Source organism: Struthio camelus, chromosome 13 (genome assembly GCF_040807025.1).
Source record: "Struthio camelus isolate bStrCam1 chromosome 13, bStrCam1.hap1, whole genome shotgun sequence".
Taxonomy (NCBI): Eukaryota; Metazoa; Chordata; class Aves; order Struthioniformes; family Struthionidae; genus Struthio; species Struthio camelus.
Window position 1 is genome coordinate 2,050,672 of NC_090954.1, and position 27,199 is coordinate 2,077,870.

The 27,199-nt window shown below is 43.3% G+C and overlaps 1 protein-coding gene across 5 annotated transcripts; it reads right to left on the reverse strand.

The window, feature by feature from the left end:
- Positions 1-396: 396 nt before the first annotated feature.
- Positions 397-27,154, reverse strand: NDFIP1 (Nedd4 family interacting protein 1). 5 transcript variants are annotated; one of them, XM_068960043.1, is made up of 8 exons: positions 26,663-27,154; positions 9,225-9,312; positions 8,043-8,173; positions 7,075-7,162; positions 6,774-6,898; positions 4,614-4,680; positions 3,798-3,903; positions 397-1,390 (listed from the first exon to the last, which is right to left on the reverse strand). In XM_068960043.1, exons 1-7 carry the CDS (start codon positions 26,888-26,890, stop codon positions 3,800-3,802), a joined length of 831 nt encoding a protein of 276 aa, XP_068816144.1. In that variant the 5' UTR covers positions 26,891-27,154; the 3' UTR covers positions 397-1,390; positions 3,798-3,799. The 5 variants fall into 5 exon arrangements, with proteins under 5 accessions (XP_068816144.1, XP_068816145.1, XP_068816148.1 ...); XM_068960044.1 differs by having other exon boundaries at positions 397-3,625; positions 26,663-26,905; XM_068960047.1 differs by lacking the exon at positions 26,663-27,154 and adding an exon at positions 19,416-19,573.
- Positions 27,155-27,199: the final 45 nt, after the last annotated feature.

The following is a 27,199-nucleotide window of genomic DNA, read 5'->3' on the forward strand; positions in this document are numbered from 1 at the left end:
GGAAGTCTCTGTGGAACCTCCACGCGTCTTTGTCAGTCCAACTGCTTGTTTGTCAAGACCATACGATCGTGAAGGTCTGCCATGAACGAAAGCTATGAATAAACCACTTCACAAAGCAGGTAAGTTATATAGGCAAGACAAAAAAAAAAAAAAAATCCTGGAGTCACTGTTTCCTGAATAGCCGGAAAAAAGGCTGAAATTGAACACCACCTCAGGACTTGAAAATCTGCTAACAAACAGGAGGAAAGATACCTTGAAGTGGAGAAAGTAATCAAGTTTGTCTTGCACCTTCTGTGGGAAAGTAAAGAAATTTCATCAGAAAAATCTGCATTTGTAACCAACAACCAGATACAATAAAGTATGTAATCTAAATTAAACACTGATCTACATCGAAAATTGCTACATAAGTGACATTTATTAATGTTCTGCTATATTTACAGTTTTAACATAGTAAAATTCCAAAGTGAATTAGCACTTGGCAGAAAGCACAAAAGTGCACATTAAATCTACATTTATAACGCATCATAGTCTCTGCTAACACAAATTATAAAAGCAAGAATTACAGGTATGTTAGGAATTGTCTCAAAAGTCCCAAGCCAAAGAAGAAGAAGAAAAAAAAAAAAGGCCTGTGTTTTGCAAGATAATTTTTTATACAAAGTTGCAATGTGATCTTCCATCTTTACAATACCAACATGTACTGTGAAAACCCCTATGTGGTCAAAAAAGTAGGTAGTACGAAAGTAAAGTATACTATAACATTTAGGATATAGACTATTAAAAAATTAATACTTGCGCCACCTTCAAAACAATACACTCCCAATTATACCTTAAACATAGGAATTGTATAGACCAATTTTTCCTTTCAGACATAGCTAGCACAGGTGGTATACAACTTAGGCAGCAGACAGGTATATGCAACCATAGCAATACCATCATTTAACTTTTGAGATCATCCCTTCGGGGCAGTCAGCATTACACGCACCGTACACCAAATACCAGAGTCCAAATCCGCTCTTAGGATGGAGAACGAAATAAAGCACGACTGTCCCCTGCTGGCTACGGGGGCACCGCTCATGCTACTGAAATTACTACAGATACTATATAAGGCTTTATTAGCACGTCACAGACTCAATTGCAATAGCTTTTTCAAACATTAGCCACTAACGATTCAATGATTACAGAATTCTGCATTAATTATTAAAATTTTACACCTAGAAACAAATAGAAAGAAATGCTTCTCCTTTTTTCCAACAGTACTTTTATTTATTTATTTTAAAGCAGGTGATTATTTTTTTCTTCTGTTTCAGAGTCTTGATTCACTTCCTGCAGGTGTCCTGTTACTTCTTGAGGGAGAATTCACTAATGCAGGAAGACATGTGCCAGAAAACATCTGTTGGAGAAGGATATTGAATATTGAAACACTATAGTTAGATTGTTATTTTGGACAACAGCAGGATGTAGTTCACAAAGAGAGCAGGATATCTAAAGACTTATGAAGCATCTCCCTACACAATGACATGAGTCTAGCGATGGCACAATGCTCAAATGCTCAGTAGCTTTATGCACATTTTACAATTCTGAAGAGTTAAAATTCTTTAAAAAACAAAGTAAAAAAAAAGGACACTGGAGCAGACAAGCTCTCAGAAATACTGGCATAACAGTGAAATTTCGCTGCATTTGCACTACAAGAATAGAACAAAATTTGACTCATGCTTTTATGTGTTGTATGCACCCACTACAACTATGATTTCTTTCTATTCTTCGACCAAATGTTTTGGTACGAGAGAGACAAGAGCTCTCGTAAATTATCTGTTGCAGTAACGCTGAACTAGAACCCTTCACACCTGACCTCCAACAGAAGACTCTTGCAGTTGTCACACAGCTGCTGTATTCTGCTGAGACAATACTCGACCAATTCACGCCATCACACGCAAAGGAAAACCCCAGCAGTGATAGCGTCAGTGAACAGCACACGTGGATTAAACAGTATATGCTAAGCTTCCAGTGAGATTCATTTTCTCCAGTTATTTTCTGATTTACACAAATTATTCCTCTCCTCTTGCCTTCCTCATTTTCTAAAAATTAGTCCTCTTCTGAAGTGAAGAGGATCATTTGCCGTACCCTTTTCATTACACTCTGCAGAGGAAAGACGATCTGAAGCATAATGATGTATTAAAAACCCAAGTCTTCTGTGGTTTTATTTCTCAGAATTTAGGATTAAAGGCTTATTTTCCATGGAAGTGTCCGAGTTGTAATTTTTAGAAGTGATACTGGATACTTATCTCAACATATCTGTAAGAGACAGCGTTTTTGGAAAGTGCCAAAATGACAAAAAGAAACCCTCCATCTTTACAAGCTTTTTCAAGGACTCAAGCAAGGTATCTAACATTATAATCTGCATTTCCAAATACAGTCCTTAAAGGCTGAGCAATAAGAAACCACACATTTCCTATAGTAAATGAAAAGTAACACTCAGTAAAGAAGAAAAAAAATGAATAAAAGTGTTCACTGAGAACAAACTACACGTGAAACAGCTGATAGTAAAATGCTCAAACTGTGACCATACAACTGGGGGAAGTAAACCCTCTGGTGACTCAGCAGGGTTTTCAGAGGATACCACAAATCCTGGAGGAAGTCAACAGAAAAGTCCACCATAAACCAGCAACTTTGCTAAACAAAACAAACAAATCCATTGTCTAAGAATTTACTACGCTTTATCACCACTGGAACACTCAAACTGGAAAACACAGCACAGCGTTTGTTTTGTGCAGCATGTTCTCATCATACACTGAAAATGAAGCAGAACCTTTATGCAATTTGCAGCCTCTAATAAAAGGAAAGTGGATTTGGAATATTAAGCCTGGCTTAAAATTCTGAGCAATTTAATGACACCCAATGTAAAGCTTGAATTTGTTTGGCTTCTTTATACCACTGTTCCAGGTGCAATTGTTTCAATTCTGTCTGAGGGAAATTGAGTGTTATCATGATGTTTCTAAAGGGAGCATCATGTTGCACTCACCATCTGGGAAGCGACCTACTACAGGATTTCCTTCCCCTCAGGGAGGGATAGTTAATGCAAGGCCGTTATCTGCTGTAACAAGGAAATTATGCTAGAAGGGTTCAAATACTTAGGCTTCCTTCTTTAAGGTCTCATTAAGAAGGTAAAAATGATAAGGTTCAGCCTTAAAGACTTTTAGATATTAAGGTTTTTTGAAAAATGCTCAGGTAGGACAGCATGTTCAAAATACGTGGGAGTGGTTTTCAAGAAAAAGTGTTCAAGAGCTGAATTCTCCAGGAGCTTGGCAGACAATGCAAAAGCATTCAAAGTTCAGACAAATTGTTCTTTCTGGGGCATAAGCCAAAGACACTGGCATAGACAAAGTGTGGATAGATGATTGTGACCTTTATTCACGTTTAGGACATACCACATGTTTCAGGAATGTTATTTATTCTGAAAAGCACACCTGCCAAAAATACAGTGTCATACCAAGGGGCAGAGATTTTTTTTGTACAATTCAAGTCAAGGAATCTAATGAGTCTAAAATTCTTCAAAGCAAAAACTGGAGGAAACGTCAAGTATTTCTCTGCTTGCCACCACTTCAATCTGGACTCTTCCTCTGCTGATCTGTAGAAACAGGGCTGTGTATAAGATACCAAGAAACACCTATGTTTTCTATTACCTCGCGTTCTAAAAATATTGAAGCAAAAATATTTAGCCTGAAAGAGTCACCAAATAGAGTCAAAACCAAAACAGGAATAAAAAAAAAAAAAAAAAAACAGAAAAGCAGAAAGTTTACCTTCAGTAAATAAAGAGAACTCTGGTCCTGGGGAGAGTGGAAAAAGTATCTGGCATCTTCCTAACCTTTGCATAATTAATAAATCCTCTGAGAAACAGCAGAAAACCTAAATGAAACAAACACATTTGTCCACTTAACACAGATTTTGCTTCTGCAGCTAGAGAAATAACAGTTCAACTCCCCATTACTACCACAGAGAGACCTAAATTGCTGGTATCCACAATAGCTGATTGAATAGAAGGACTTTTTTTTTTTTTTTCTCCTCTCATCAGTGACGCCTAATCTGTCACTTTCATGCAATCTCAAAAAACAAACTTTCTTTAGCCAGTTCCTCTAGCCAATTACAAAACTTCCGATTGTCCACGAGCCTACATGCCAACCAGCCCTTTTGTTGGTACCCATACCAACAACTTCAAACACAACCTATCCACAGGCTACCTTCCTGTATTTTATCTAGTCAAAAGACTCTTCCGTTTAAGATACGATAAGAACGGATACAACAGCAGTTACTATCAAGATGAGCATCATTCTTTTTTTTATTCTGTCTGGATGATAAATGAGATGCTGCCATCAAGAAATGGCAACAAAAGGACAGTGCCTATGCGTACCTTTAAAACCTAGAAAGTGTTCAGTAAGACCATGAAATAAGTATTTTCAGCATTACTTTTCAGTTTTATACCTAAATATTTGAACAGCCAGTAAAGCTATGCTCACAGAAGAACGCTATTGCACTTTAGAGAGTTTCAAGCATGTGGTCCCGTCCCGGTCCCCCTCCCACCCACCCCCCCCCAAAAAAAAAAAACCCAAAACACTTACCTAATACAAGGAAAACCCACCAAAGCCAATACTGACCATCAAAGTAACCCGGAAAATAGGTGGAGAACTAAAAAAAAAAAAAAATAGAAATAATAATAATAAAACACAAGTTAGAGCTTTTGACAGTTTCTGAACCCCAATCTACTCTGAGTAACCAAATCGATTTCAGCAGCGACCAAACCAAGCCCTCTACATCCAGGAGGACTTATTAGAGACTGCTACTTGTCACTGCTCTGTAACTGTTACTATGGATCAGAGGGAACGAACTAGCTTTATGAATTTTCATTCCAGATTTTTCTATGCAAATATCAAGCTACCAGCTCTCAGGTTCAATTCACAGCCATAAACTTGCAATCAGAGGAGCAGAAAGACACTACTGAACAAACATTCCTGCTGGCCCTCACATCTTTGCTGCTCAATCGTATTGGCAAATTCTGAAAGGAGAGACAAGCTTTGCAACAGTTCATCATGCTATTTACACTACAAGGCGAGATATTTAAGCAAACAAAAGTAGTGTTGAAAGAGAAATCCCAGATCTGTGGAACTCTGACAATATTTTCTACTGGGAAAACTGCCACCTATCGAATGAAAGACACCAACATTACCAGAGTACTGAAGCTCATTGTGTTAGATGCTCTATATATTTTTTTCATTCTATTCAAGTTAAAAATCCTACAAAAGGTAGGATTGATCCAAAGTTTAAATCAAATCTACAGTTAACAGCACCCATTTCTGTCACATCTCTTATTCCAGCAAACTGTACTTAGGACCTCTGTTACAAGACGCCCCCCAAAATACTAACTTTCTGCAGAAAAAGTTAATTAGATACCTTCTTTACAAATTCTAATTCCTAGCTCAAGAAGATTAGGTATGACATGACAGCTCTAATGCTAACGCTCGCTACTTCTACTTACACACATCTAATTTTTTTCACTGTGAGGGTGACAGAGCATTGGAACAGGTTGCCCAGAGAGGTAGTGGAGTCTCCTTCGCTGGAGATATTCAAAACCCGTCTGGATGTGATCCTGGGCAATATGCTCTAGGTGACCCTGGTTGAGCAGGGAGGTTGGACTAGATGATCTCCAGAGGTCCCTTCCAACCTAAACGATTCTGTGATTCTGTGATGAGCTTTTTTGGTTTTAAATTCCAAATAAACTTTGGCCTGGAACATCTGCATGGAATTTTCACAGCCAGCAGCTTTTCACAGACTCTGCATAAAGCTTATCTGATAAAAAAATGTCTTCACACTCCCCTGAAAAAATAGTTTGTCTTGGCTCCCCCCCCCCTTTCCTTTTTTACAGCATTAGCACACTCATATCCTTTAAATTATTTTCAGGAAGGTTTCTCCTTTCTCCCTCCGAGTTCTAAAAACATTAAGTCAGCCTTTCTTGCTTCTGTAGGCAGACGTCTGCTCCCAGCTTGGACCCTGTCTTTGCACCCGAGCTCCTACCATACACCCCAGTTCAGATCAGTGACCCCTTTCCTTCCCCTGTCTGATCTGGGGGAGCAGGGAAACACGGGATCTTTTAAAGAAACTGGATATGCACAGAGTTTACTTATATGGAAAATGTAATTAAAAAGGAAAGCATGCTTCCTTCTCATCACCTGCTGCTTGTGTCCCACTCATGTGGCACCAGAGGGCACCAGCGAGCTTCCCCATACCATATGGCTAAGTGGCAGTTTCAGCAAAACAACTCACGCTTTCTAGTTTTCCAGCCTCTCTTTTCCTCCCCTCATCAGTCATGCTCGTGAAAACCCCCACATTTTAGAGAATATTTATTTTTCAGAGTAGCACCTGAAAAATGTCATATAGGAGAGAAAAACCACTACGCTGACTGTGGGGGCTTGCTTTACCTGGATAAATGTAATACGAAGATAAAAATTTTACTACTGCTCAGCATACAGACATATTTTGATCCAATACAATGGCTCAGTCAAAAAGACATACTTGGGGATGCAATCTTCCTTCTCATTTATTACGATAACAATCCCAGCATCTGCCCATATAAACAGGGTAGCATGACGGAAAAGTTCTGTCCTCAGTGAATAAGGGACTCAAAATCCGTTTCAGTATAAACAGGGATGAGCTAAAAAACGAACTAGGGCAAAGGGCAAGAGAGCAGCATCTGTGTACATATTTTTTTGCACTAAACAACTTACCCTGACAATAAGGATCCACTTAATAAGAGAAAGACCAAACCCAGAAATGGCCCCATATCGTCCTGCGGCTGAAGTAGTCAGACAGAAAGACAGGAAGAATCCAATCCAGTTGAAGAGGAATGCCACTGAGAAAGCAGGAGAAAAGCAGAAGGTCAAGCCCTCTTTGTATTCCAAGAAAAAATAAATTCCTTGAAACCGGAACATACAGGTTTTTCCTGGTGCTACACAAACGTAAGCGGGAAACTACGCTAGCTATGTGGGATCACTGATTAAAGAAAATTAAGTTCCATCATGTACTTACTGAAGAAAGTTAGCATGAAAATACCATCATTTCCTATCCTCAGCTGATCAGTATCATCAAAGTCATCCCGTGTCACAAAGTCATCCTCCTGCAAATCAAAGGTACAAAAGAGGTCAGTGGATTTAAGACAGTCCAATCCATACAGCAAAACAAAGTCTGCACGTGATTCAAGCAAGGGCCAGCAAATGGCATAGCTCTCAAAAAGCAGTGTACAACGGAGGGATATAAAACGTTTATTTTATATTTAAGGAAAGTCCCCTAGGGAAAAACAATTTCCTAAGTCTCAAAAGGCTTCAAATGCAAGCAGGAAAAAATCCCGAGGGCATGAAATATCAATTCAGTGGCAGTAATTTTTTTTTTTTTAAGGTAGTCAAAATTAGGCATGTTCTTTTTCTAGCTATAAAGAGTTCCTTCACTCATCAGAAAAATTAACGATGTGACCTCAGCAAGGAATTTAGCTCCTACAAAGGAGTATAACCAGCACTTGACATCTGATGCTAGCAGGGTTCGGGAACAGCCTGAACGAGGGATGAAGTTGAAAATAAAAATGAAAAAAATAGATCTGACAGAGAGCATGGCTGTATCATCCTCACATCAGCTACACTGACCTCTTGAAAAGTCAACTTATTAAGTGGAAGGATTAACAATGGTAGATATGCTAGCTGACTGAGAATTAATCCTAAATCTTTACAAAACAGCGCACATAGATACAGTACAGTGCCTCTGTCAGCTTGCCAAACCAATTTGGATAGCACATACTGGCGTTACTGAGGCGTCTTACACCATTATAGCTGCCTGGACAAAAACTAAAAAAAATACAACCACGGAACTCTTGGGAGTATATAATATCACTATCCTAGAAAGTTAAAAAAAAAAAAAAAAAAAAAAAAGAAATTTGATAGACAAGATGAAAGCACTGATTCTACACAAGGAGCCTGAAGGACGTACAGCCAGCCCAGCACACTTACTCTTCCAGGAACCAGCGGAATTGTAGCTTCAGCCTTAGTTCTCTCTGCTTCATCATAACTAGGCAATGTTGTGGCCACATTGTAAGAAGGAGGCTTTGGAAATCCTGACTCATCCTTGTAGTCAAAATAAGCTGCAAAAGGAAGTTACAGAGGACATAATTTACCATTTCCTTAAGAATGCCATGCTGGGAACAAGAAGCACTTCAGAGGTCTTCAAAATATGCTAATACACTAAGTCTTCTAAGCCTGCACCTCCTGTTCCCTCTGCACCCTTCTAGCCTACTACCATCCAAAAAACCTCAAAAAACAAACAAACCAACCCTCCGAGTGGTATGAGTGAGTCAAAGAAGAATCACTGCAAGCGTTAGGTCACCAGTGACCAATTTTTCCAGAGAAAGATTCCAAATTGTTTTCTGCTGGAGGGGAAAGGGATTGGAACAAAAAGCAAATATAGCACTTCTGAGCCCCAATCTCTTAGATGCACTAAGGAATCAGAATTACTGGGGACATCTTCATAATTAGTGCACCAATAGCTCAATAAGTATCTTAAGAAACACAATATTCAAACTTTTATCCAAAGCTGACTGGCTGTTTGAGAGACTGATGATATCCTACATTTGTTTCCTGAATCTTGTAACAGTTGACTATGGTCTGGAGGGAGAAACGATGAGGTGAACCTCAACAAAAGTACTCTGATACATAACCAGCACAAAAAAAATATAGTTTCACTAATGCTATTAGTGAGTCATATGACAGTATGATGATTCAGAAGAAGTATAACCCTTATGACCAAGTCCATAGATACTGAAAACTGCAGAAAAAGTAAGTTCTTTAATCCTTTCTAAATAACAAGTCCTTTTTGGAAGAAGCAGAGTATCATTCAAATACTGAATAATGAGAGGGGAACCACAAATTCTCACAGTTCTTTGATTTTAACTATCTTCAGTCTACTAAGAGCACTGAGAAACGCAACTCGAACACCACTTTATGGGATGACATCAGATGAACGTAGCCAAATTGCATCTTTTAAACCACAAGTAACAACAGTCTCTTCAGATCAATTCTGATCCTTTCCAGCCTTAGCAAGGGAGCTGCAACACCATCGGTCAATACGGAGAACAATTAAGGAGGTAAGAAAGAACAGCAGAACAAACCTAGCTATTTCCTTTCAGTTAAATTTACCTGCATTCTCCGCAGAAATGCTGCTGTAAGGCGGAGGGGCATCATTTACCACGGGTGCAGTCTCGCCTGGCTCTTCTTCATTCTGCAGCTGAAAAGACCCATGTGCAGTTTAATGATAGGTGAAGAGAGAGACAGGGAAAGGAAATCCCAGTCTTAGGAGAGAGCTGGATACACGCAGCCCAGCTGAACTCCTAAAAGGTTTCCCAAGTTCTGTGAAATTCCCCCTCTAGCTTTAACTGCATATGGCAGTCTCTTCTTGTACAAGGCTGCTCTGCAGCATCGCGGGGCTTTCAAGTAGTTGCCGTGCTTCACTCCAAAGCATTCCCGCTTGAAACGACGAGTACGCCGTGTCAGTTTTAACGTGTCTTTAAGTCATGCCTTCATACACCTGGACGTCTACAAAGCATAGCACACACTTTTCCAGTACCTGTCTATTTCCCCAGCAACTTCCTACGATTTCTCAGCTCACGCTAGCTGGGAGCTGCGATTGCATCTGCTTGAGGTTAAAAAGAAGAAATAGCAGGAAATACCCAAAAGCAGATTCCAGTGCTGTCTGTGCCTTTGCTAAGAAATTTTTTTTTTTCCAGTAGACACATTACATAATGATACATGCAAGTACAAATCTTGCCATTTACCCTCACCCTTTCACACTATATGACTGAAAGGAAGCCAGCTTATTTCATGCGCTCTGCTTCCCACAGACTCTGTATAAATAACCATGAAGCTTATCAAACATATAGCGTGTCACTTGCACGAAGTAGGTACGCGAACGCGGCCTTTGATCACAAACGCTGACAATACCAGGCCACGAGCATCCCAAGCAGAATGCATCAGAACGGCATTTAAAGTTAGCTGTCATCTAAATTTTTTGCTCCTTCCATTTCACATCATCTCATTAACAAAGAATAAGTTTTTAAACAGAAAATTGACTCATATCAAAAAAATCACCTTGGGACTGAACCACTTGCCTGGATAGAGAGATATTACCTTCTTTTGTAATAACAGTTAAGAAAGAAGTTGCAGAGCTGCTATTGCTTAACGTCTTCTCGAACTACCCCTCGTGCATACTAATGCTAATATTCTAGAAGCAATCTGTGACATGTCTTTCTTTTCTTTGGAGAGACATTTAGGGCCTTTTTTCACAGTAACATTCAAGTCTTACAAGCATTTAAGGGCGGGGGGAGGTTATTATTATTACTGCTAATAAGCTTTGGCTTTCCTCTTCTATTTCTATATCTTATCAGGAAAAAAAAATTCAGCTCACACCTCCAAAGGAAGGTCTTGTTTTGTACACAACTGTTCTGCATCATGGGGTTTTGTTTTTGTTTTTGTTTTTCCTTCTGCTGAGATCAAAGGACCAAACTACATCCACGTCCTCTGTGAAATCAAATCCAAAACTTTTTCAGATGTTTAAGTGCAACTCATTAGACTTGTGCACGGAAACAACAACTGCACAGCTACGCTTGGGGACGTCCAAATCCCCCAAGCTTGCTAAGAAGAGCGTGGATTGTTTTATTTTCTCTGCCATTAACCGGGCGACGGCATACAAGAGCAGCGGCACGAGCACGTGCCGACCCAGCCCAAGGGACCGCGGGTCACCGGTCGCTGCCCTGCGGCCAGCACGCCGCCCGCTCGCCTTCCACCTCCTCCCAACGGAGTCGCCCTCCTCGCCGCCCTGCTGCCCCAACTCACGGGTCAGAGCTGCCTAGGCCAGCCACGGCAAAAAGATTTTACGCAGGCCTGCTGTTAAAAGAGTTAACATTAACCTAGCAATGATTAAACGTCATGGGTTAGCGAGTGCTGGCTCAGGCAGCTCTGCCAGCAGGCCCCCGGGGTCACTCCCGCGAGCCCAGGGGAGAAACGGGAAGGAAACGAAGCTGGCAAGGGCCCGGAAAAGATCAAGAACCTGGTTTCTCAGGCCGGTTGCACCCCAGTCACCGCCCCGGTCCGGCTGGGAAGTGGCACCCAAGACACGGTGCGGAGGAGACACGTGAAAAAAGCGGTTGGAGATGCCAAGCGCCAGCTGCAGAAGAGGCTGGGGAGAGCACGGCCACGTCTTCCACAGCACCACAACCTCAGGCACATGTAAGCCGGTTTCGAAATACCCTTCAAACCAGCATCAGTTCTACAGAGGTCTCAAAACTGATGACTAGAAGCAAAAATTAGAGCTCTATGAGCTTGCATAAATGACCACGCATTTAACACAACAGCTTTCCATAACAATGCTGCCCTTCTGAGGGACAATCCTGCTGCCACTGCTTTCCTATCTAGCAGGGACACATCTCCCCGCACATAGGCGCCTCTACACCTCGTTTAGTGCCAGAGAAAGGAAAGATGACTGCAATTTTCTGGTTAAGAACTCCTGATTTGACAGAAAGTCGAACCATTTCCTTGAAGAAGGGGGAGAGTTAAGGGAACAAGACGAAAGCGTAATCGATCCTAAGCCAAGAGCACCTCCAAGCACAGACGTTCCGACTGGGGAGAGAAGGCATTTAAAAGGCTTGCCCCTCGCCAAATCCGAACCCACACCAAACCAATCCTTCTGCGCCGCAGCAGCGGGAGGGAAGCGAGCAAGCGCGCGGCACAAGGCAAGGACGCGGGTACCGCTCGCGGCAGCTGCCGCTTCACGAGCTTCGCGCAGCGCAAGCGGCCAACGCCATCCACAGCAGCCGGCACTCCAGCAGCAATACCTCTCGCTCTTCTTTCCAATCAGCTCACTCAGCATGAGCACTCGCCAAAAAGCCAGAAAAGCCTTACTTTACAAACCCTATGGAGCTCAGTCATTAAAAGAAAGAGCAAACTGTGACTTGTGCAGCAACTGCGCATTAAAATAAGCAGGTTTTGGTTTTTGTTTTTTAAGGGACAACAGAGGTATCACTGCTGCAGAAATACAAGATCAGCCTGAATATAACATTAGAGGGGTAACCTAACAAATAATCCAGCAAAACACAGAACGGTCAAGCCAGTTAATTCAGTCTCTCTCAGCTCTGCTTTCTATGAACTTTCAGGAAAATCTTCCACCAGGCTCATTTTCAGTCCATCTGTGAAAATTCAACGTTTTCTCACAACCTTTTTTCCTACACAGACAAGGCCCAGGCTATTACAAACAAAGAAAGGCCCTGACGCACTACGGACACTCTCTAGGTACTACATGCGTTGCATGACTTGCTATTTTCACATTGGAAGGGTAGAAAGTTTCCCACTATGTCCCCAATATTCCAAAGGAAATAAAAAAAGACATCCAACCTAAAGGGGCAATCACCAAGGAGGGGGAAAGGAAAGCACTAGTTGTTACAATCCTGCAAGAGACAAAACAAGAAAGGACACAGAAAGCTGAGGATATTATTAATTCTTGCAATCTTCTGCCAGTAAGAAATATATATTCTTACAATTAAGTTACATGGGAGAAAGCAATCTGGACTTACTGCTAGCTTTGAATCACTAAATGTAAGTGACACAAAAAATGTAGTTACTTTTTAAAATTAGGCTAGAGGCTCTATAAGGTATACAGTTATAGAAAACAGATTTTCTTTCTAATGGACAAGCTTCACAAATGCCTTCCAGCCTTTCTAATGATTCCAAGCATCTAAAATGCAACTAAGTGCTTATTAGCAAAACAGTAAGGGTTCATGTGACAGGAAGAATGAATCATCAGGTCTCACACGGCCCAACACTCTGCTCTGACTGCACTAGCCGTGCATTTTCCATCTAAGTTGGTGCAGGGCCCTGGTACACACAATTAAGGCGCCTGTATTACTTGGTTCTGCAGGCAATTTGCCCTTTAGGCTACCGCTGAAAGTCTTCAGAAGTGGGAGAATCTGATTAAAGCAGAGTTTGATTGAAGTCTATTTTGCTGAGGCTGTTAGTCACATCTTGTTCGATTCACTGATGGAGGCTGCCCTTTAAAGCCTTGTATTTTGTTTTGTTAAAGAGAGTCTTTACAGCAGCATATACAATTATGAAAACAAAAAGTTCAGCTGAGTTATTTTTTCACCTGATTACTAAAATAGCAGAACAGTTGCCTGAGAGAATGGGATAAGACCCAGGGACATTCAGCTTCCAAAAGTCACCAGCAGTTTGGCTCTGAGAAAGACATTGCCTCTCTCTCTCACTCGACAGGCCAGTTGAGGCCTATCAAATACAAATATATGCACAGTAGCATTAAAGTTCAGTGCTTATAGAATTATTTGAAATATTTCCAAGCCAAATTTTGGAGAAAGCACTTCCAATAAATACAAGTAATTCTTACAAATTTTCTAAATTTAACACACGGGCTGCTGACCTTGCATTGGATCTTTTAGTTTTCTGGGGTTTTTTTTTTTTTTTCCAAACCTTCCCTTAACACAAGCTCTTAGGCTACAGACAACTCCAATACAAACCTCAGCTAAAAGCTCTGTGCACAAAGTAATACGTGCACATATATTTTTATCCCAAATCAGGATTACTACAAGATCTGTCTTATGCATAACTCAGCAGTACACCATCAATGTTTAACACGTTTCAGTCCTTCACGTTCCAGCGTGAAAGGTAAAACTGCACAAAAATCCCACAGAGGAATCCTAGACTGAAGATAACAGAAGTGAGATCTGATTAGGGTTACTATGGCAATAGAGTTTTGTGAGATTTTTAAAGGCAGATATTTAAGTAAAAGACTGAAAAAGAATCAATATTTTAAAAAGGTGACAGTACTGAGTTTTTTCAGAACAATGAAATCATAATCTTTGCAAACCATATACAGCCAAAAAAAAAAAAAAAAGGCGCATCATTACTACATTGGAGAGCAGTCCAGCAAGCCTACAGCCAATTCACAGAAAGGTTACACTTCACTTCACTGCAATACCCCTTCCTCTTCTCATTCGGTACCTTTGGCCTTTTGAAGACAAATCAGAGAGTTTCTGCCAACCCCAAAGGAGAAAAGAATTATTTTATTGACCTATGCTTCACTTTAAACTTACCTTGATATGAAATCCTGACTGTTGCCCAATGCTGCTGCAGATCCCTATCGCTCTGTATTAGCTCATTAATCAGCAGAAATAATGATAAGCTACTAGACAAGTCTACCCGCACGCATCAGCCCTCAGCCGTCCCTTCCTTGATGAGCAAATGACTGTTTTCTTCTGCAAGCTCTTTCAGTTCCATTAACCGCATTAGAGCGGCAGCGCCGCGCGGCTCGTCTCTCCCCTCCCCGGCGAGCGGCTCTCGGGCGCTGCAGGGCGCACGCGAGGTGGTTAGAAGGCCCTTCTTTCGCGTCACGCGCGTGGCAGCTGTGCTGCCTAAGCGATCCGGCCCCCGGCTTCCCTCTTCCTGCCTGCTCCCGGTGCCAGCGCAGCCGCCGGGGCTCCCGCACGAGAGCCGCGCAGGACGCCGCAGCTCGCCCAGCTTTTGGGAACGGCCTCCTGAGGTCTCTTCCAGCCCGAGCCGGTCTTCGGTCCTGCAAACCGCCCTGCCAGGCGGCGCGCTCGCTGCTGCGCCGGCCAAACGCCGCGGGACGCACGGCACCGGCAGCCGCCTGAACGGCGAAAGCTGCATCTGCAGCTACTCTCTGAGCTGCTAAGACAAAGACAAAAAAAAAAAAATCAAAACATCTTTTATAGCCATCAAAATACAATCTGTGCTCGCGAGCATGTTGCTCTTTACTGACTCACTGCAGTTAATGGCCTGACAACACTGAAATATAGACCGGTACAGGGAAACGTACTGATCTAATTCCCTTGCTTCTGCTCATGCAAGGAATTACCCTCGTTTGGCCAGACTGTGTAAACAAGCACTTAAGGCTGAAATCAGCCTGTCCTTAGATTTGAGTGTCCAAAGTTTATGGTTTACAGAAGAACTAGGTTTTAATCTTCGATAGCTGGAGTCAAGTTTCCTACACTTAACAGAGCATAAAGCCTTACTAGGATCACATTTAGGATCACATTAAGCTTTCCTGGGCATTACTAAATCACAAAGAACTCTAGATCTTTTAAGTATTTTAAAATACCATTTAAAAAAATTAAATTAAAAAAATTTGTGATATGAAGAATAAAATGGAAAAAAAAAAATCACACTGTGCCATCATATATCAAATTTGGATATTTCAACTTCAAAACGGCAGCAGCTGAAGGACTGGATACAATTTAATATTGAATTTTTCTTATTAGTTCCAATGGCAAAGAATCAGAATGCACGCGCACGCACAGAAGACTTCTGGTGCTTGCTTTCAGTCTGGATACCTTTAAAACGGGATGCCAAGCCCACACAAAGAGGTACCCCCTCTCCTATGAGTCACTTAACCACTCCAAGGCCTAAGGGACTGTCCCCACATTTGCTTCCCAGACGGGGTTACTGAGCCCCCCAGAACTTAAGCGATGAGTGAAAAGTCACAGAAGAAACCTAACTAAGAGCCCGACACAATCCTGACACCCGAGACAATATTAAACAAGCCGTCTGCATGAGAGGCTATTTTCTGCTCCTATGCAAGCTATGTGGTAGTAGGCTACTAACGTTTCATCATCTTTCCCAAGTTCTTTGAAATTGAGAGCTGGAATACACTTCATTTCTGTAATTACATTTTTAGATAGAATTACTAAAACCTTCCAAACTCACCTGATAGCTACTGTCACCCACAGAGGTGGGTGTTTCAACACAAAACAGTCCAGGTCCCAGTATGCATTTACTGAGACTTCAGTCACCCAAAACAAACACCGTGCTGCACAGAAGGTAGTTTAGTTTCAGATAAAACATGGGGCTTATTAGATGCAAGTGAACATGAAGAGTGGCTGTGCTTGAGACACATGATTTTGCTTTGCAACTTTTTTTTCCCCCCTTACATCTTCACTGTTTTTAAGGCAAGAGGCACTTCCTATCCAACTTATATGAATACACAAAAGAAAAAATGAAAGATGTGAAATCAACCTACCTTGGAAATTTAACTTTCTTATCAGTTTTAACTATCTTCAGCAAACACATCTTTTGCAAACTACAAGTAACTTACCAAGGAAATGAATCACAGACATCACTAATTCTAACTGCTGACATTAAGAGATGGTACATGCACATCTTTTAGTTTTGATCTGCGCACACTAAAACTCTGTTTCGACTCCAAAGTTAAATACAAGCTTAACTAACAGGTGGCAATCGACACCTCCTTTGGTATTTCACTTCACTAGTCTTCCCAGCTACTAAGTAAACATTATGGTCCTCTATGGATTTAAAACGCATTCGCATTATATCCTGAGCAATATGGTTCTTCTCTGGTTTCACTGTAAGAAAACCAAACAAATGGAAAAATCTTTCTTTTTTATGTTTCCTATACATACCTCCCATTACAAAATGATTCATGATTCAAGCCACGTAAGCCGTCAAGAAGTGGGATGGGAAGAAAATATCACTTAAAAAGGAATATATATTTATTAACACACCCACTGTTTCCTAGATGGGTTTACATTACTCATATACATCACATTATTTTCAAACGTCTCAAGTAAAAAGCACACCTCAATCAGCTTACGATTTAAATAAACCCATTAAAACCTTAGCTATTTTTTCTAGAATAGAGGCCAGTTTCAAATCTGAGGATGAAATACTGTTTCGCCACTGAACTCGCAACCCGGGGAATATGCTCAAAAGGCTTTTAAGCCATCTAATCCCAAAAACATCCCTGTGTAACTTTCCCAAGGCACGTCTAATTTATGACAGCCTCCCAGCGTCCCTTTTTGGGACGCGGCACTGCCCAGAATAACTGCACGCTGGACGCGACAGCCTTCCTCCTCTCCGACCTCGCCCGCTCCAGCCCCCTACCAAGCACAGCCGGGAAGAGCAGGAACCGAAACCAGCCATCTCCCAGGGTTATCCAGCCCGCTTTCCCCAGCTCAAAAGGGCTACGGTAAGGCTTAGATCCTCGCTCGGAGGTTTTGCCTTAGCTTTGTGCTTCACAGCACTGTATTTCTTCAGTGCATTAGATCAAACTGCCACACCATTCAAAGGCACAATCACAGGCTATTTTCTATTATCTAATGCCTGAATAAAGCAAAAAGGCTAGAGCTTTTGCAAGGTTACCTTCAGAAAACAAATCACATTTCATATGCATCATTTTAGCACTCCACATACCAGTGAATTGGCACAGGTATTGAATTTGCACCTAAGGCAGCTCGCGGAGGATGCAAGGGCCCACACCTACGCAAGTCTGCAAGGAACAGGGTTAGAAAGAAACACGTATGTTCTGGACTCCGTTCTCCATTTCGGTTGTCCTCAGATTGTTCACCTTAGCTATCTCCCCTCGTTAACTCGCACTTTTCGGAGAGACACACGCTCAGGGAATACCGCAAATATTTTCCGCATTCAAATCGCCTCCAGAATTCAGTAGTGCTGTTCCCACACACTAAGGTCAGCGCACAAGGAACTTTTACAGGAGCAGGGTTTAAATGATTCTGTCATAGTTGGAGAATATATCACCTTTAGCCACAGAGAAACCACCTGATTACATGTAATCTAACTCCACTAACGCGTTACCCCACCCCGCAAAAAGCTGCCACCACCACCAAAAATCTTCAAGACGAAAACCTTCAGTTCTCCTCCGCTCTCATAACCCAGTAAGTTAAAGATTAAATGATATGGGAAAACTTATCCTGAATTTCTATAGGCTATCTCTATTTACTGGATCCTGGGTTTAGCTCTAGCCCTTATGGCTAGTTACAAGTTCATTACAAGTCTTTGACATAAGTGACATACATCTTAGCTGTGGATTCGTAGACACAGTAAGTTTCAACCTATGGCAAACGTTTGACACGTTCGATGCTAGATCTTTCTATCCTCTCATCTTCCCTTCATCTAAATATCAACTCTGCACCTTTCGTTTCACAGCACGCAGGGGTTTTTTGCTTTGTTTTGAAGCACCACGAGCATTAGGGACCGGTTCAGCAACAACATGCTTTATGACAATTCAAACGCCAGGGTTCTGGCGCAGGGCAAGGAAAAAAAAAAAAAGCAAGAAAATTAGAAACTAACATATAAATACGTTTACTTTTGTATAGCTGTTTAGGATTCGCCCCTCCAATCACGCTATTTTTTGTCGTGAGACCTTCATTATCTGTTGGTCTTAAATAACATAAATCCTTTGGGGCACAGATTGGTTTTCTAATCTCTCAAGTACCACGCAGAGTTACACTCTGCGGCAATAGCAGGGTCTGTTACGTGTCCGTCTAATGCGTTAGCAGGATCTGGCTAAATGACAGCCTTATGCGTTTCTCTTTAAGGAAATTGGTATTGTTCTTATCAGTCAGGTACAGAGAGCAACTAAAGAGTAACGCAACAGTGTCCTTCTGCACGCATCTCCATGGGCTCCAGACCATGGCATGTGAAGCTAGATCCCTCTATAAAAGACCTTCAGAAGTTTGTGCAGGTCAGCCTAAACTCCAAGACCCTGATGGACAGGAGACCTGGTTGTTTGCATCTAACCCTTCTGAAAACGAAACAAAACAAAGAGAAATTAGTCTTGGTAAACAAATACATCTCTTTTGCATGGAACAAAAGGAAAAAAAAAAAAAGAAAAGCTAAGTTTTACTTAAGGTTTACACATCTAACGCGTGAAAACTATAGAGACGCTAGCCACCAAAACGCGACCACGCTTCAGCCCTAATGGGAAGCTGCAAGCGGCGTTCGGCGAGGAGAGAGGCGGCCAGCCGCCAGGACGCTGCCACGGCGCAGCGATTCCTCCCAAGAACAGCAATTACACAGGAGCGGGTGGTGCCAAGTTTTGAGGAATTTCTCTCCCTTGCTTCAAGTAACGAAGCCTCCGCTTCCGCCACACGGAAAGGGGCGGCAGCAGGAGGCAGCTCGGCCGGTCGGCTGGGCGCCTGCGGCCCCAAGGCCCCTGCGCCAGCCCGGCGCTGAGCAGGTACCTTGGGACCCCGCGGAGCTGAAGCGGCGGGACCAGGACGCGCTCCACAGCCGGCCCCCGGCCTCAGAGCATTCCAGCGGCAGCCAGAGGGGCCGGAGGTGAAGGACGACATCGAGTTAAGGCTGCTTTCCCGGCGGAGGGGGACGGGGTGGCCTTGGGGGGCGGCGGGCTCGCCGCGGGGCAAGGTCAGGCCGGCCCGGGCCCCGCCGCGGCCCGCAGCCCCGGGCAGGCCGCGCCGCCGCCGCCCCCCGCTCCCGCCGCGGCCTAGCGCGCTGCCGCCCCCCCCCGCCGCCGCCGCCGCCGCCCTCCCTCACCTGCTGGTAGCGGCCGCTGCTGGGCTCGGCGGCCGCGGCCGCCATGGCGCGGGGCGGGCGCGGGGCGCGGGGCGGCGGCGCTGCCCGGCCGCCTGCCGACGGGCGTTGCTGGGGCGGAGGGCCGCGGCCGCGGGGGCTGCTGGCTGCGCGCTCGGCTCCAGCCGCCGCCGCCGCCGCCGCCTCCTGGCCCGGCCCGGCGCGGCCCGGCCCTTCCCTTCCCGGCCCTTCCTCCCCGCCTCCGCCCGTCACGCTCGCCCGCCGCCGGCCCCGCCCGCCCGCGGCCCCGCGAGCCCTGAGCGCCGCGCGCGCCCCTCGGCCGGGCCCTGCGCGGCGGCGGCGGCCGGCAACGGGTTTTCAGCGCAGTACAGCGCAGCGAGCGAGGCGAAAAGGCGGCAGAAAGGGAGGAAGAAAAAAAAAAAAAACAAGAAAAAGAAGGGGGGAAAGAAAAAAAGGGAAAAAAGAAAAAAGGGGAAAAGGGAAAAAAGGGAAAAAAGAAACAAAAAGGGAAAAGGGAGGGAAAAGAAAAAGGGAAAAGAGAGGGAAAAGAAACAAAAAGGAAAAAACAGGAAAAAGAAACAAAAGGGAAAAATGAAAGAAAAAAGGGAAAAAAAGGGAGGGAAAGGGGAAATGGGATAAACGAGGGAAAGGGAAAAAGGGGAATAAAAGAACTAAAGTAAAAGAAAACAAAAGAAAACAAAGACATTTTGTACCGGGCTAGTGCTGTACTCGCAAACTGAATTATGCACTCACTGACATATTCCCCAGCAGTCTGTAGTGCCTTATCAGGGAAAAGTAACATGACAAACTCCACGCACTATATATATGTATATTATATATGTTATGAAACTTCAGGTATAATTATTCAGAGTGAAAGCTTCCATATAAAGTGTTAAAAGAAACCCAGGCAGTGAGAAAAATCATGTAAATCCATGTTAAATACAGAATGCCACCTCAGCAAGAACCCAGTGCAGCCAATACGCACAAAAACCTGGTACTGTCCTAAGTCTGCTTATCTTTAGCTGTATCTGTTATTAACGTGATATCATCTCTCTCAGTGCATGCCAGCACATATGTGCATCGTTTATCATCTCTCAGTGCATGCCCGCACATACGTGCATTATTATTTCAAGCCGTGTAGGCAGACAAGAGGCATGCAACATGCTGCACTGCAGCTGAAGCAAACGTGAAATGTTGGCCAACTCCTCAGAAAGTGTCATGAGATCGTTAATATCTACATAAAGCAGATGGCGTCTCAGTTTCAAAATCTCATCCAAAAGAAACACTCATAGGAAACCACATGGAATTATAAACTCGTTTATTTGGAGATTTTTGCATGGATTTTTACATTGATTCAGAGATTTTCCAGCAAGTATAAGCCTAGTTTTGCACTGGTGCCGTTCATCTATAGTTCAAATTTGTAAAAAAAAACCTACCTACATCAATCCCTAAGGTTAATTAGACTTAAATATATCTGCTTTAAGAAGAGGAAGGCTGAATCAGCTCCAATGGGATTCCAAGCTGCAAATTCAGAGAGATGAAGGAGTCTGAGGATATGATTATGAACTGCATGTTCAGTCATAAACAAAGGTGTTAATACTCATTACCGAGTACCATAATCAAGTTGGGTTTTTTTCTGTATTCTGTCTTTGCCAGGGTAGATGTTTCACCTATGTCTCAACTAGGGGAATGAACGCCACTGTTCTCATGCTAAGGCAAAGGCAAGAAGTGTAAATTATTTCAGCCAAAAATAACCTCAAAAAGTGACTCCTCATATTTGCTGGAGACAGGAGAACGAAGGCTTCCTGCACACAAAAACCTCTGAAGAAACCATGTGAACTGAGAGCACGATCATCCTGTCTGGTTTCACCTTTCCACAAGATTCACAATTGGCAGTAAGAATCTCTTGCATTAAGAAGCTGTCCCGATGACACATATGGATTTACTCACCTCTGGGGCAGGATTATATCCCTAAGTATAGCTATAGCCACAACGATAATTAGTTGTACACTGATTGACTTGGACATCTTAGAGACTAAAATCAGAAGCAACCTGTACATGTCCTGAAAAAAGCTGCTGGAACATATGCTGAAGAAACGGTGAAATAGTTTCTGTGTCGCAGCCATTTTGGGGCCATCGAATTAGGCCACCTAGTCTGAGCAAGACTAATACATTAGGAGTAATGGTAGTTTCTTCCAGATGCTTTCTGTTTATTTATTTTCCTTTCTTAAGTAGGGAAGCTGCTGTAGAAAGATAATGCTGTGGTTTAAGTGCATGGCTCGTTCTGCTTTCATTTCCCACATGGTTTTAGGCAAATTACTTCATACCTCTGTGTTTTTTAACCTTTCCTCCAATGCAAAATCTCTCCCAAGAGACATTCTCAGAGTCATTGTCTTTTAGTGACTTCTGGACGGGGTGTGCTGTGCAAGCGGTAAGTATTACAGAACTGCAGTATGGGGAGTCTTCCGAAATCCGAGTAGTACTTCAGTTCTCTTCTGTGTATGACTGAATAATGAAGGGAACACTTTTAATTCATTTTAGTAAGTATTGTACTCTAGAAACTAAATAATAAACCTCAAAGGAGGGACACTTTAAAGCTAGGCATATTTAAATAAGCAGGACATTTAAACTAACTTGAGTATTTATCAGAGGAACATAGGAAAATGGACCAACTGATATTAACTGAAGGGGTGTGAGAACAAGGAGACCGTTCTTCTACATATACGTCATGTCCTACAGCATGCCCAGTACTGACTTGTCAGGGTTGCAAAGGTGGCTGCATTACTGATGCCTCTGTGAACAGCCCTAGTATTTAAAGGTCTATTTCTTTGTTCCTATTCCATAGGAGCCCACAGTTGCATATCATTGTGTAATTAGGTTGAAGAGATTTTTTTGAGGATGTTCCTCCCAAAAAACATCACGAAAGATTTCTTCAACCGTGAAAATGTAAAGCAAAGACAAGAAGCGGGAGATAGGCCTCTCACATGCAGTTTACTTTGACGTAGCCTCTGGCCGTCAATTATTTCTAGCAATTTACTGATATGATGAAATTAGTCTCGAGACATACTTTGAGACATCGTTATACGCTCTGATGCTGTTCAATTTCTTCATATTTTTTATTCAGCACAATTTCTTGACGCCTCTCTATGTTCTTGCCTTCATGCCATCCAGTCAAATATGCTACATTTGGGCCCTTGGCCTAAGTCCCAGTACAGGCCTTTGGAAAGGAAGCGGCACCTCACCTCATTAAATCTTGGCAAACACTAGGTTCCCCAGCACGGCAGATGCTGGCTCTTATAGATCTCTTCATACACAGCTTTGAATACGCGTGCAGTTGCAATTTTCAGTGACTGTATATTGTAACAATAAAAGCTGCTCGGCCAAATCTAGAATGTCTGGTCGGCTTTAATGAGGAATACTTACACAGCCAAGTATCAGCAATCACAATCGCATATGATCTTACAACCCGGACTGGGCTACTCATAATTTGTTCCTTGTTAACTGGTACACAAAATTATGCCCCAATAAGCCATAAATATTGTAAGGAAGGGGAATGAAAATAGCAGCAGCATTAAAATGGAAGACTTTCCGAACGTGGCTTTTCTTCTCCTGAAATTCAACAGCACAAGTAAGGTTCTGACTATTGCGTGGTGAAGCTGAGTTTGCGCTAAGACACCAGACCGTGACCCGGGGCAAGGCGGATAGCTGAGCTCCAAAATGGTTTATCCCAGCATAGCTCAATCTGTCAGAGTATGTTTTTTTTCAGGCCCTAACTCGTTGACTTTGCCAGTACCTTTATTGCCCTATCATTTCTTCAGCCTCTTGGAGAGATTATGATTAACCAGCAGTTTTTATTTCTCCCGTGCTATACAGATTAACTCCCCTGCTGTATAGACTAACAGTGTCTAACACGGTGAAGAGCGAAGCCCTGCCAACTTTCCCACAAGACCCTTGTCTACAGAAACTGGAAATCACTGGTCTGTGTAGTCTCCAGAACGGCACAGTAGCTGCTAGTGCACAGCAGCAAACTCATAACTGGGATTTGGATTCTGCTGGGAGAAGCTAAGCGGTGAGTGGGGCTTGCAGAAAAGAGCAGTTCTCCTCCATATCTACCCAACATGGACTCTTGTTTCTCCTTTTCTTACAAACAGGGGCGAGAAGGTAAGCGGGACATGCTGGTGACAGATGGTGCATATTAAAAAGACACTTTAATTAGGGGAATTGGAGAGAGTTCTTTGTGCAGACAAGTTTCTCACTGTTGCTTTTTTTAGAAAAAAAATCCCAGTGCTCCCAAGCAGCTCCTGATAGAGAAAGCCCTGGGCTCCAAGTGCTGTTCACTCTAGTCACTTCAATATAGAGCAAAAGAAAATAACGTGCTTATTAGAATCCCATGGTTAAACTTCAACTTCCTCTATAGAGAAATGTTTGCCTCCTTCCATCTGCTGCCTTTGCAGGGAAGGAAAATCAGCCTGGTCTGGTACCAGGAAGTTCTTCAACGTTTAAACAGCTAGCTATAAATACGGAAACAGTAGCATGCATAAATAATCAGATCTAAAAATATCCTGCATGTTATTCACACATACAACCCAGCCCTGCAGTAATTCCTAAGTAACATAGGGTTGCATAAAGTATACAGATACATCAGATGTGGGCAGAACAAGACAGCTGTGACAGCAGATGCACATGTCTGGCTCTCTTGCACTATTGTAGGGTTTTTTTCTCTCATTAAAATGTTTTGGTTTTATTGGGAGCCACCTACTGCCTCTATGTCATTGTACACTGTGTCCGCCAAAGCAGTTTGCGCAGGAGATTAAAGCAAGAGCCAGACCCTTTGCAGTCAATAAAGACCCACAGCATTTGAATTTAAACCAGCCACCCTGTGCAAAAACCAGTCCTGACATTAGGGCTGTATTTACTGTAAACTCCATTCTCAAATGCAACAGCTCTCCGCTTAGCACCTCTGGGGACCAAACTAGTACAGTAAAAGGCAGCAAGGCAAGTGACAATGGATCCAGCCATGCCGACAGCAAACACACCTGAGAGCACTCAAATCACAGCAGAGTGACACAGTTGTCCTACAGCTCACTGCTGTGAGAGGTCCACAGCATCTCCTGCAATCAATTCTCATGCTGCCTGTGCCTTCAGTATTTGCTTTTCAGAAATCTCAGCGACCTTGCCACGTTACCATAGCAACTATATAAGATGTGAGATCTGATGTGCATTATCTGCAGTCTAGCGGTGCTGGTGCACTTTAACTATGGAGCTATTCAGCAGCTTTGCCTTTGCATACCAGAAGCTGCATGTGTGTCCCAGTAACTGATGCTTACTTAATTATGATTCTCACAACAACATGAATGTCAAGAGGTTCATTTATTAGAATCCCTTCTTGTGGGAAATATACAGGGAGTGGAATTACAGACTGAAGCTGCCCCAGGACATGAACTGCTTGAACCTTAGGCCAGGTCCCCACATCTGACAGGAGGCACGGGCCCTCCTATTTAGCTCATCTCCCCTGTCCTGTGCCCACAAATCTACGGAAGTTGTAATTCCTGTCAATATCCTTGGGACCAACGTGTGTATCATGCTGATGTTACCCCAATGGGAAAAGTGGATAAGCAGGGCCACAGGGTGGTAACAGCACGTAAGAAAATCCAGGCCGTCCTGCACTGCGGGAGCATGGAGAATGCAACGCCTCTACGTTTAGCTCCACCCATCACTACAATCACTGCAGTACTTTCCCGCGTGCTGGCTCACCAGTGCTGATGGAACCACATGGCAACTTTTAATTTGTTTAGTCTCCATGGCCTGAACCTCTTCCCATGTTTGTCCATGGCCACCTAGCTAAGGCCTGTCATACCCACCATTCCCCATCCAAGTACAGACAAAGCCAGGACCAAAGTTATCAGTCCAGCAAGCCTATTTAAATTATTAAACTAAGAAGGAACTGCATAGGCAGGATCCTAGGAAAGCAATCTGTAAATTAATTTCTCCCTCTCAAAAGGGAAAAGCTGTCTATCTTAGAAGCAGGAGGTGTGCAATGCAACAGAATATTTAGAACTATAAGTGTCCTTAGCAGGGTATAAAGAAACCTCTTAATTCTCATCAAGACTTGCAAGGAGAGCTTAGGCACATTTCCATCACAGCTTGGAAGGAGCTGGAGCAACAAAAAAAGTTCTTTTTGGGATACCACTCCTGTCTGGAGCAGCACAAGCATCCACAGGTCATTGTTTGTACGATGCTTGTACATGCAACTGATGCTAAAGAACATTAATTATTTGGTATAAATCAGGAGAGCTTAAGCCTCTTGGGAAATGGCCAGCCCTTGGATGAGCAAAGGTCCCTGACACATAGAAGCCCTTGGGAAGGCAGGCAGGGAGATGCTTTGCACAAAATTTTGGGGCCAGTTTCTGAGCAGTTTATAACTAACTTTACAGGGATTCTGTCTCGTCAGTCAGAACCCCAGAATAAAACTACAAAATGCTTCAAAGGCAAATGCATGCGAAAGAAAGCCATTTGTTCCTTCCCCTGAGACACTGCTCTTGGCTTCACTTACAAATCTTTGGTTGCTGAGATACATCCACACCAACTGAATAGCTGAGTCAAGCAGATCATTACAATGCACTGTAACATCCCCGCAGAAGAAAAAAGGAATAAAGAAACTTTGAGATACATTACCTTTTCAATATATTTGGGAGAAAACGTTGGTTCCAAAAGCCTCGTCCTTTTAGTGGGTTTTAAATGTTTTTAAAAATCATTATTTTCTTAAAAAATAAAGCATTCATAATTTTGATTCATTTGACCTTTGACAGCCTGAGCACTTAACTATTAGTAGTATTTAAACTAAAATAACTACTTTAACTTCTAATCCTACAAAATTTCAATGGACGCATTCTTGTGAATAAGATGTATTCATTAAAATTTGCAGAATCACAATCTCTTACCATTATTAAGCCAAATAGCCAATCCTTCTTCTTCCCCAAGAGCTGTCTCATATAAAAGAGTACTGTAGATCAGTTTTACAAGTACTTCTATAATAAATGACACTCAATTTACCACTATAAAATCTTTGTCTTTCTGATTTTCATATGCAAGCAGTTAATAAAGATTTATATGGAGAGACAAAAGAAAAGAAAAAGAAAGACAACCTAATGTTTTACATTGCTTATTAGTTACAGAAGGCAAACAGCTTAAAGGATTTTGCCCTCTCAACCGCGGCGTGAGTCGCGTCAGCGCTTTTGCCGGAGGCTCACCCTCTTCTTCAGAGACAAGCAACTTAACTCCAGCGCTCCGAAGGAAGCTTGCAGCGCGGGGCTAACGGCGGAGACAGGGCCCCCCCTGGCATTGCTGTTACCTTGTGATATAATACTAGTAACGGCTCTGCCCGCTGCGGCCTGCCACCGGGCAGCAGCACAGCATCGGGAAGGACAGACCCGGCCACGTCCTCCCCTGCGACAGTGCCACGCGCGGCGCAGCCTCATGCTAAGCTTGGGGTGAAGATTCCTGACATTAGCGTCGTGAATCTGAGGAGGGACAGGCCCCCGCGGGCAGCCAAAGCCCGGCAGCACCCACGCACGCAGCCTGTGGGCCTGGCTGCGCTGGGCGAGGCAGCTCCCGAGGGCTGAGGCGCCTCAGGCCGCGGGGCTCCTGCCAGGGGGGCAGGCCCGGTGCTGGGCTGGGAACGAGGCCTGCGGCCCGGCCCGCTTTCCCCACCGGGGACCGGAGCTTCGCCCCCGCGCAGCGCCGCGCACCCCAGGGCGGTCAAACACACCCCTCCCCTTCCCCACCAG

Coding starts and splice junctions, on each gene's coding strand:
- NDFIP1 (XM_068960043.1), bottom strand. CDS start 26,890: ATGAGGCTGCGCCGCGCGTGGCACTGTCGCAGGGGAGGACGTGGCCGG. Junction 9,313..26,662: donor GCTTGTCTCTGAAGAAGAGG/GTGAGCCTCCGG, acceptor GGGTCTTTTCAG/CTGCAGAATGAAGAAGAGCC. Junction 8,174..9,224: donor CATTTCTGCGGAGAATGCAG/GTAAATTTAACT, acceptor TTCCTTTTGCAG/CTTATTTTGACTACAAGGAT.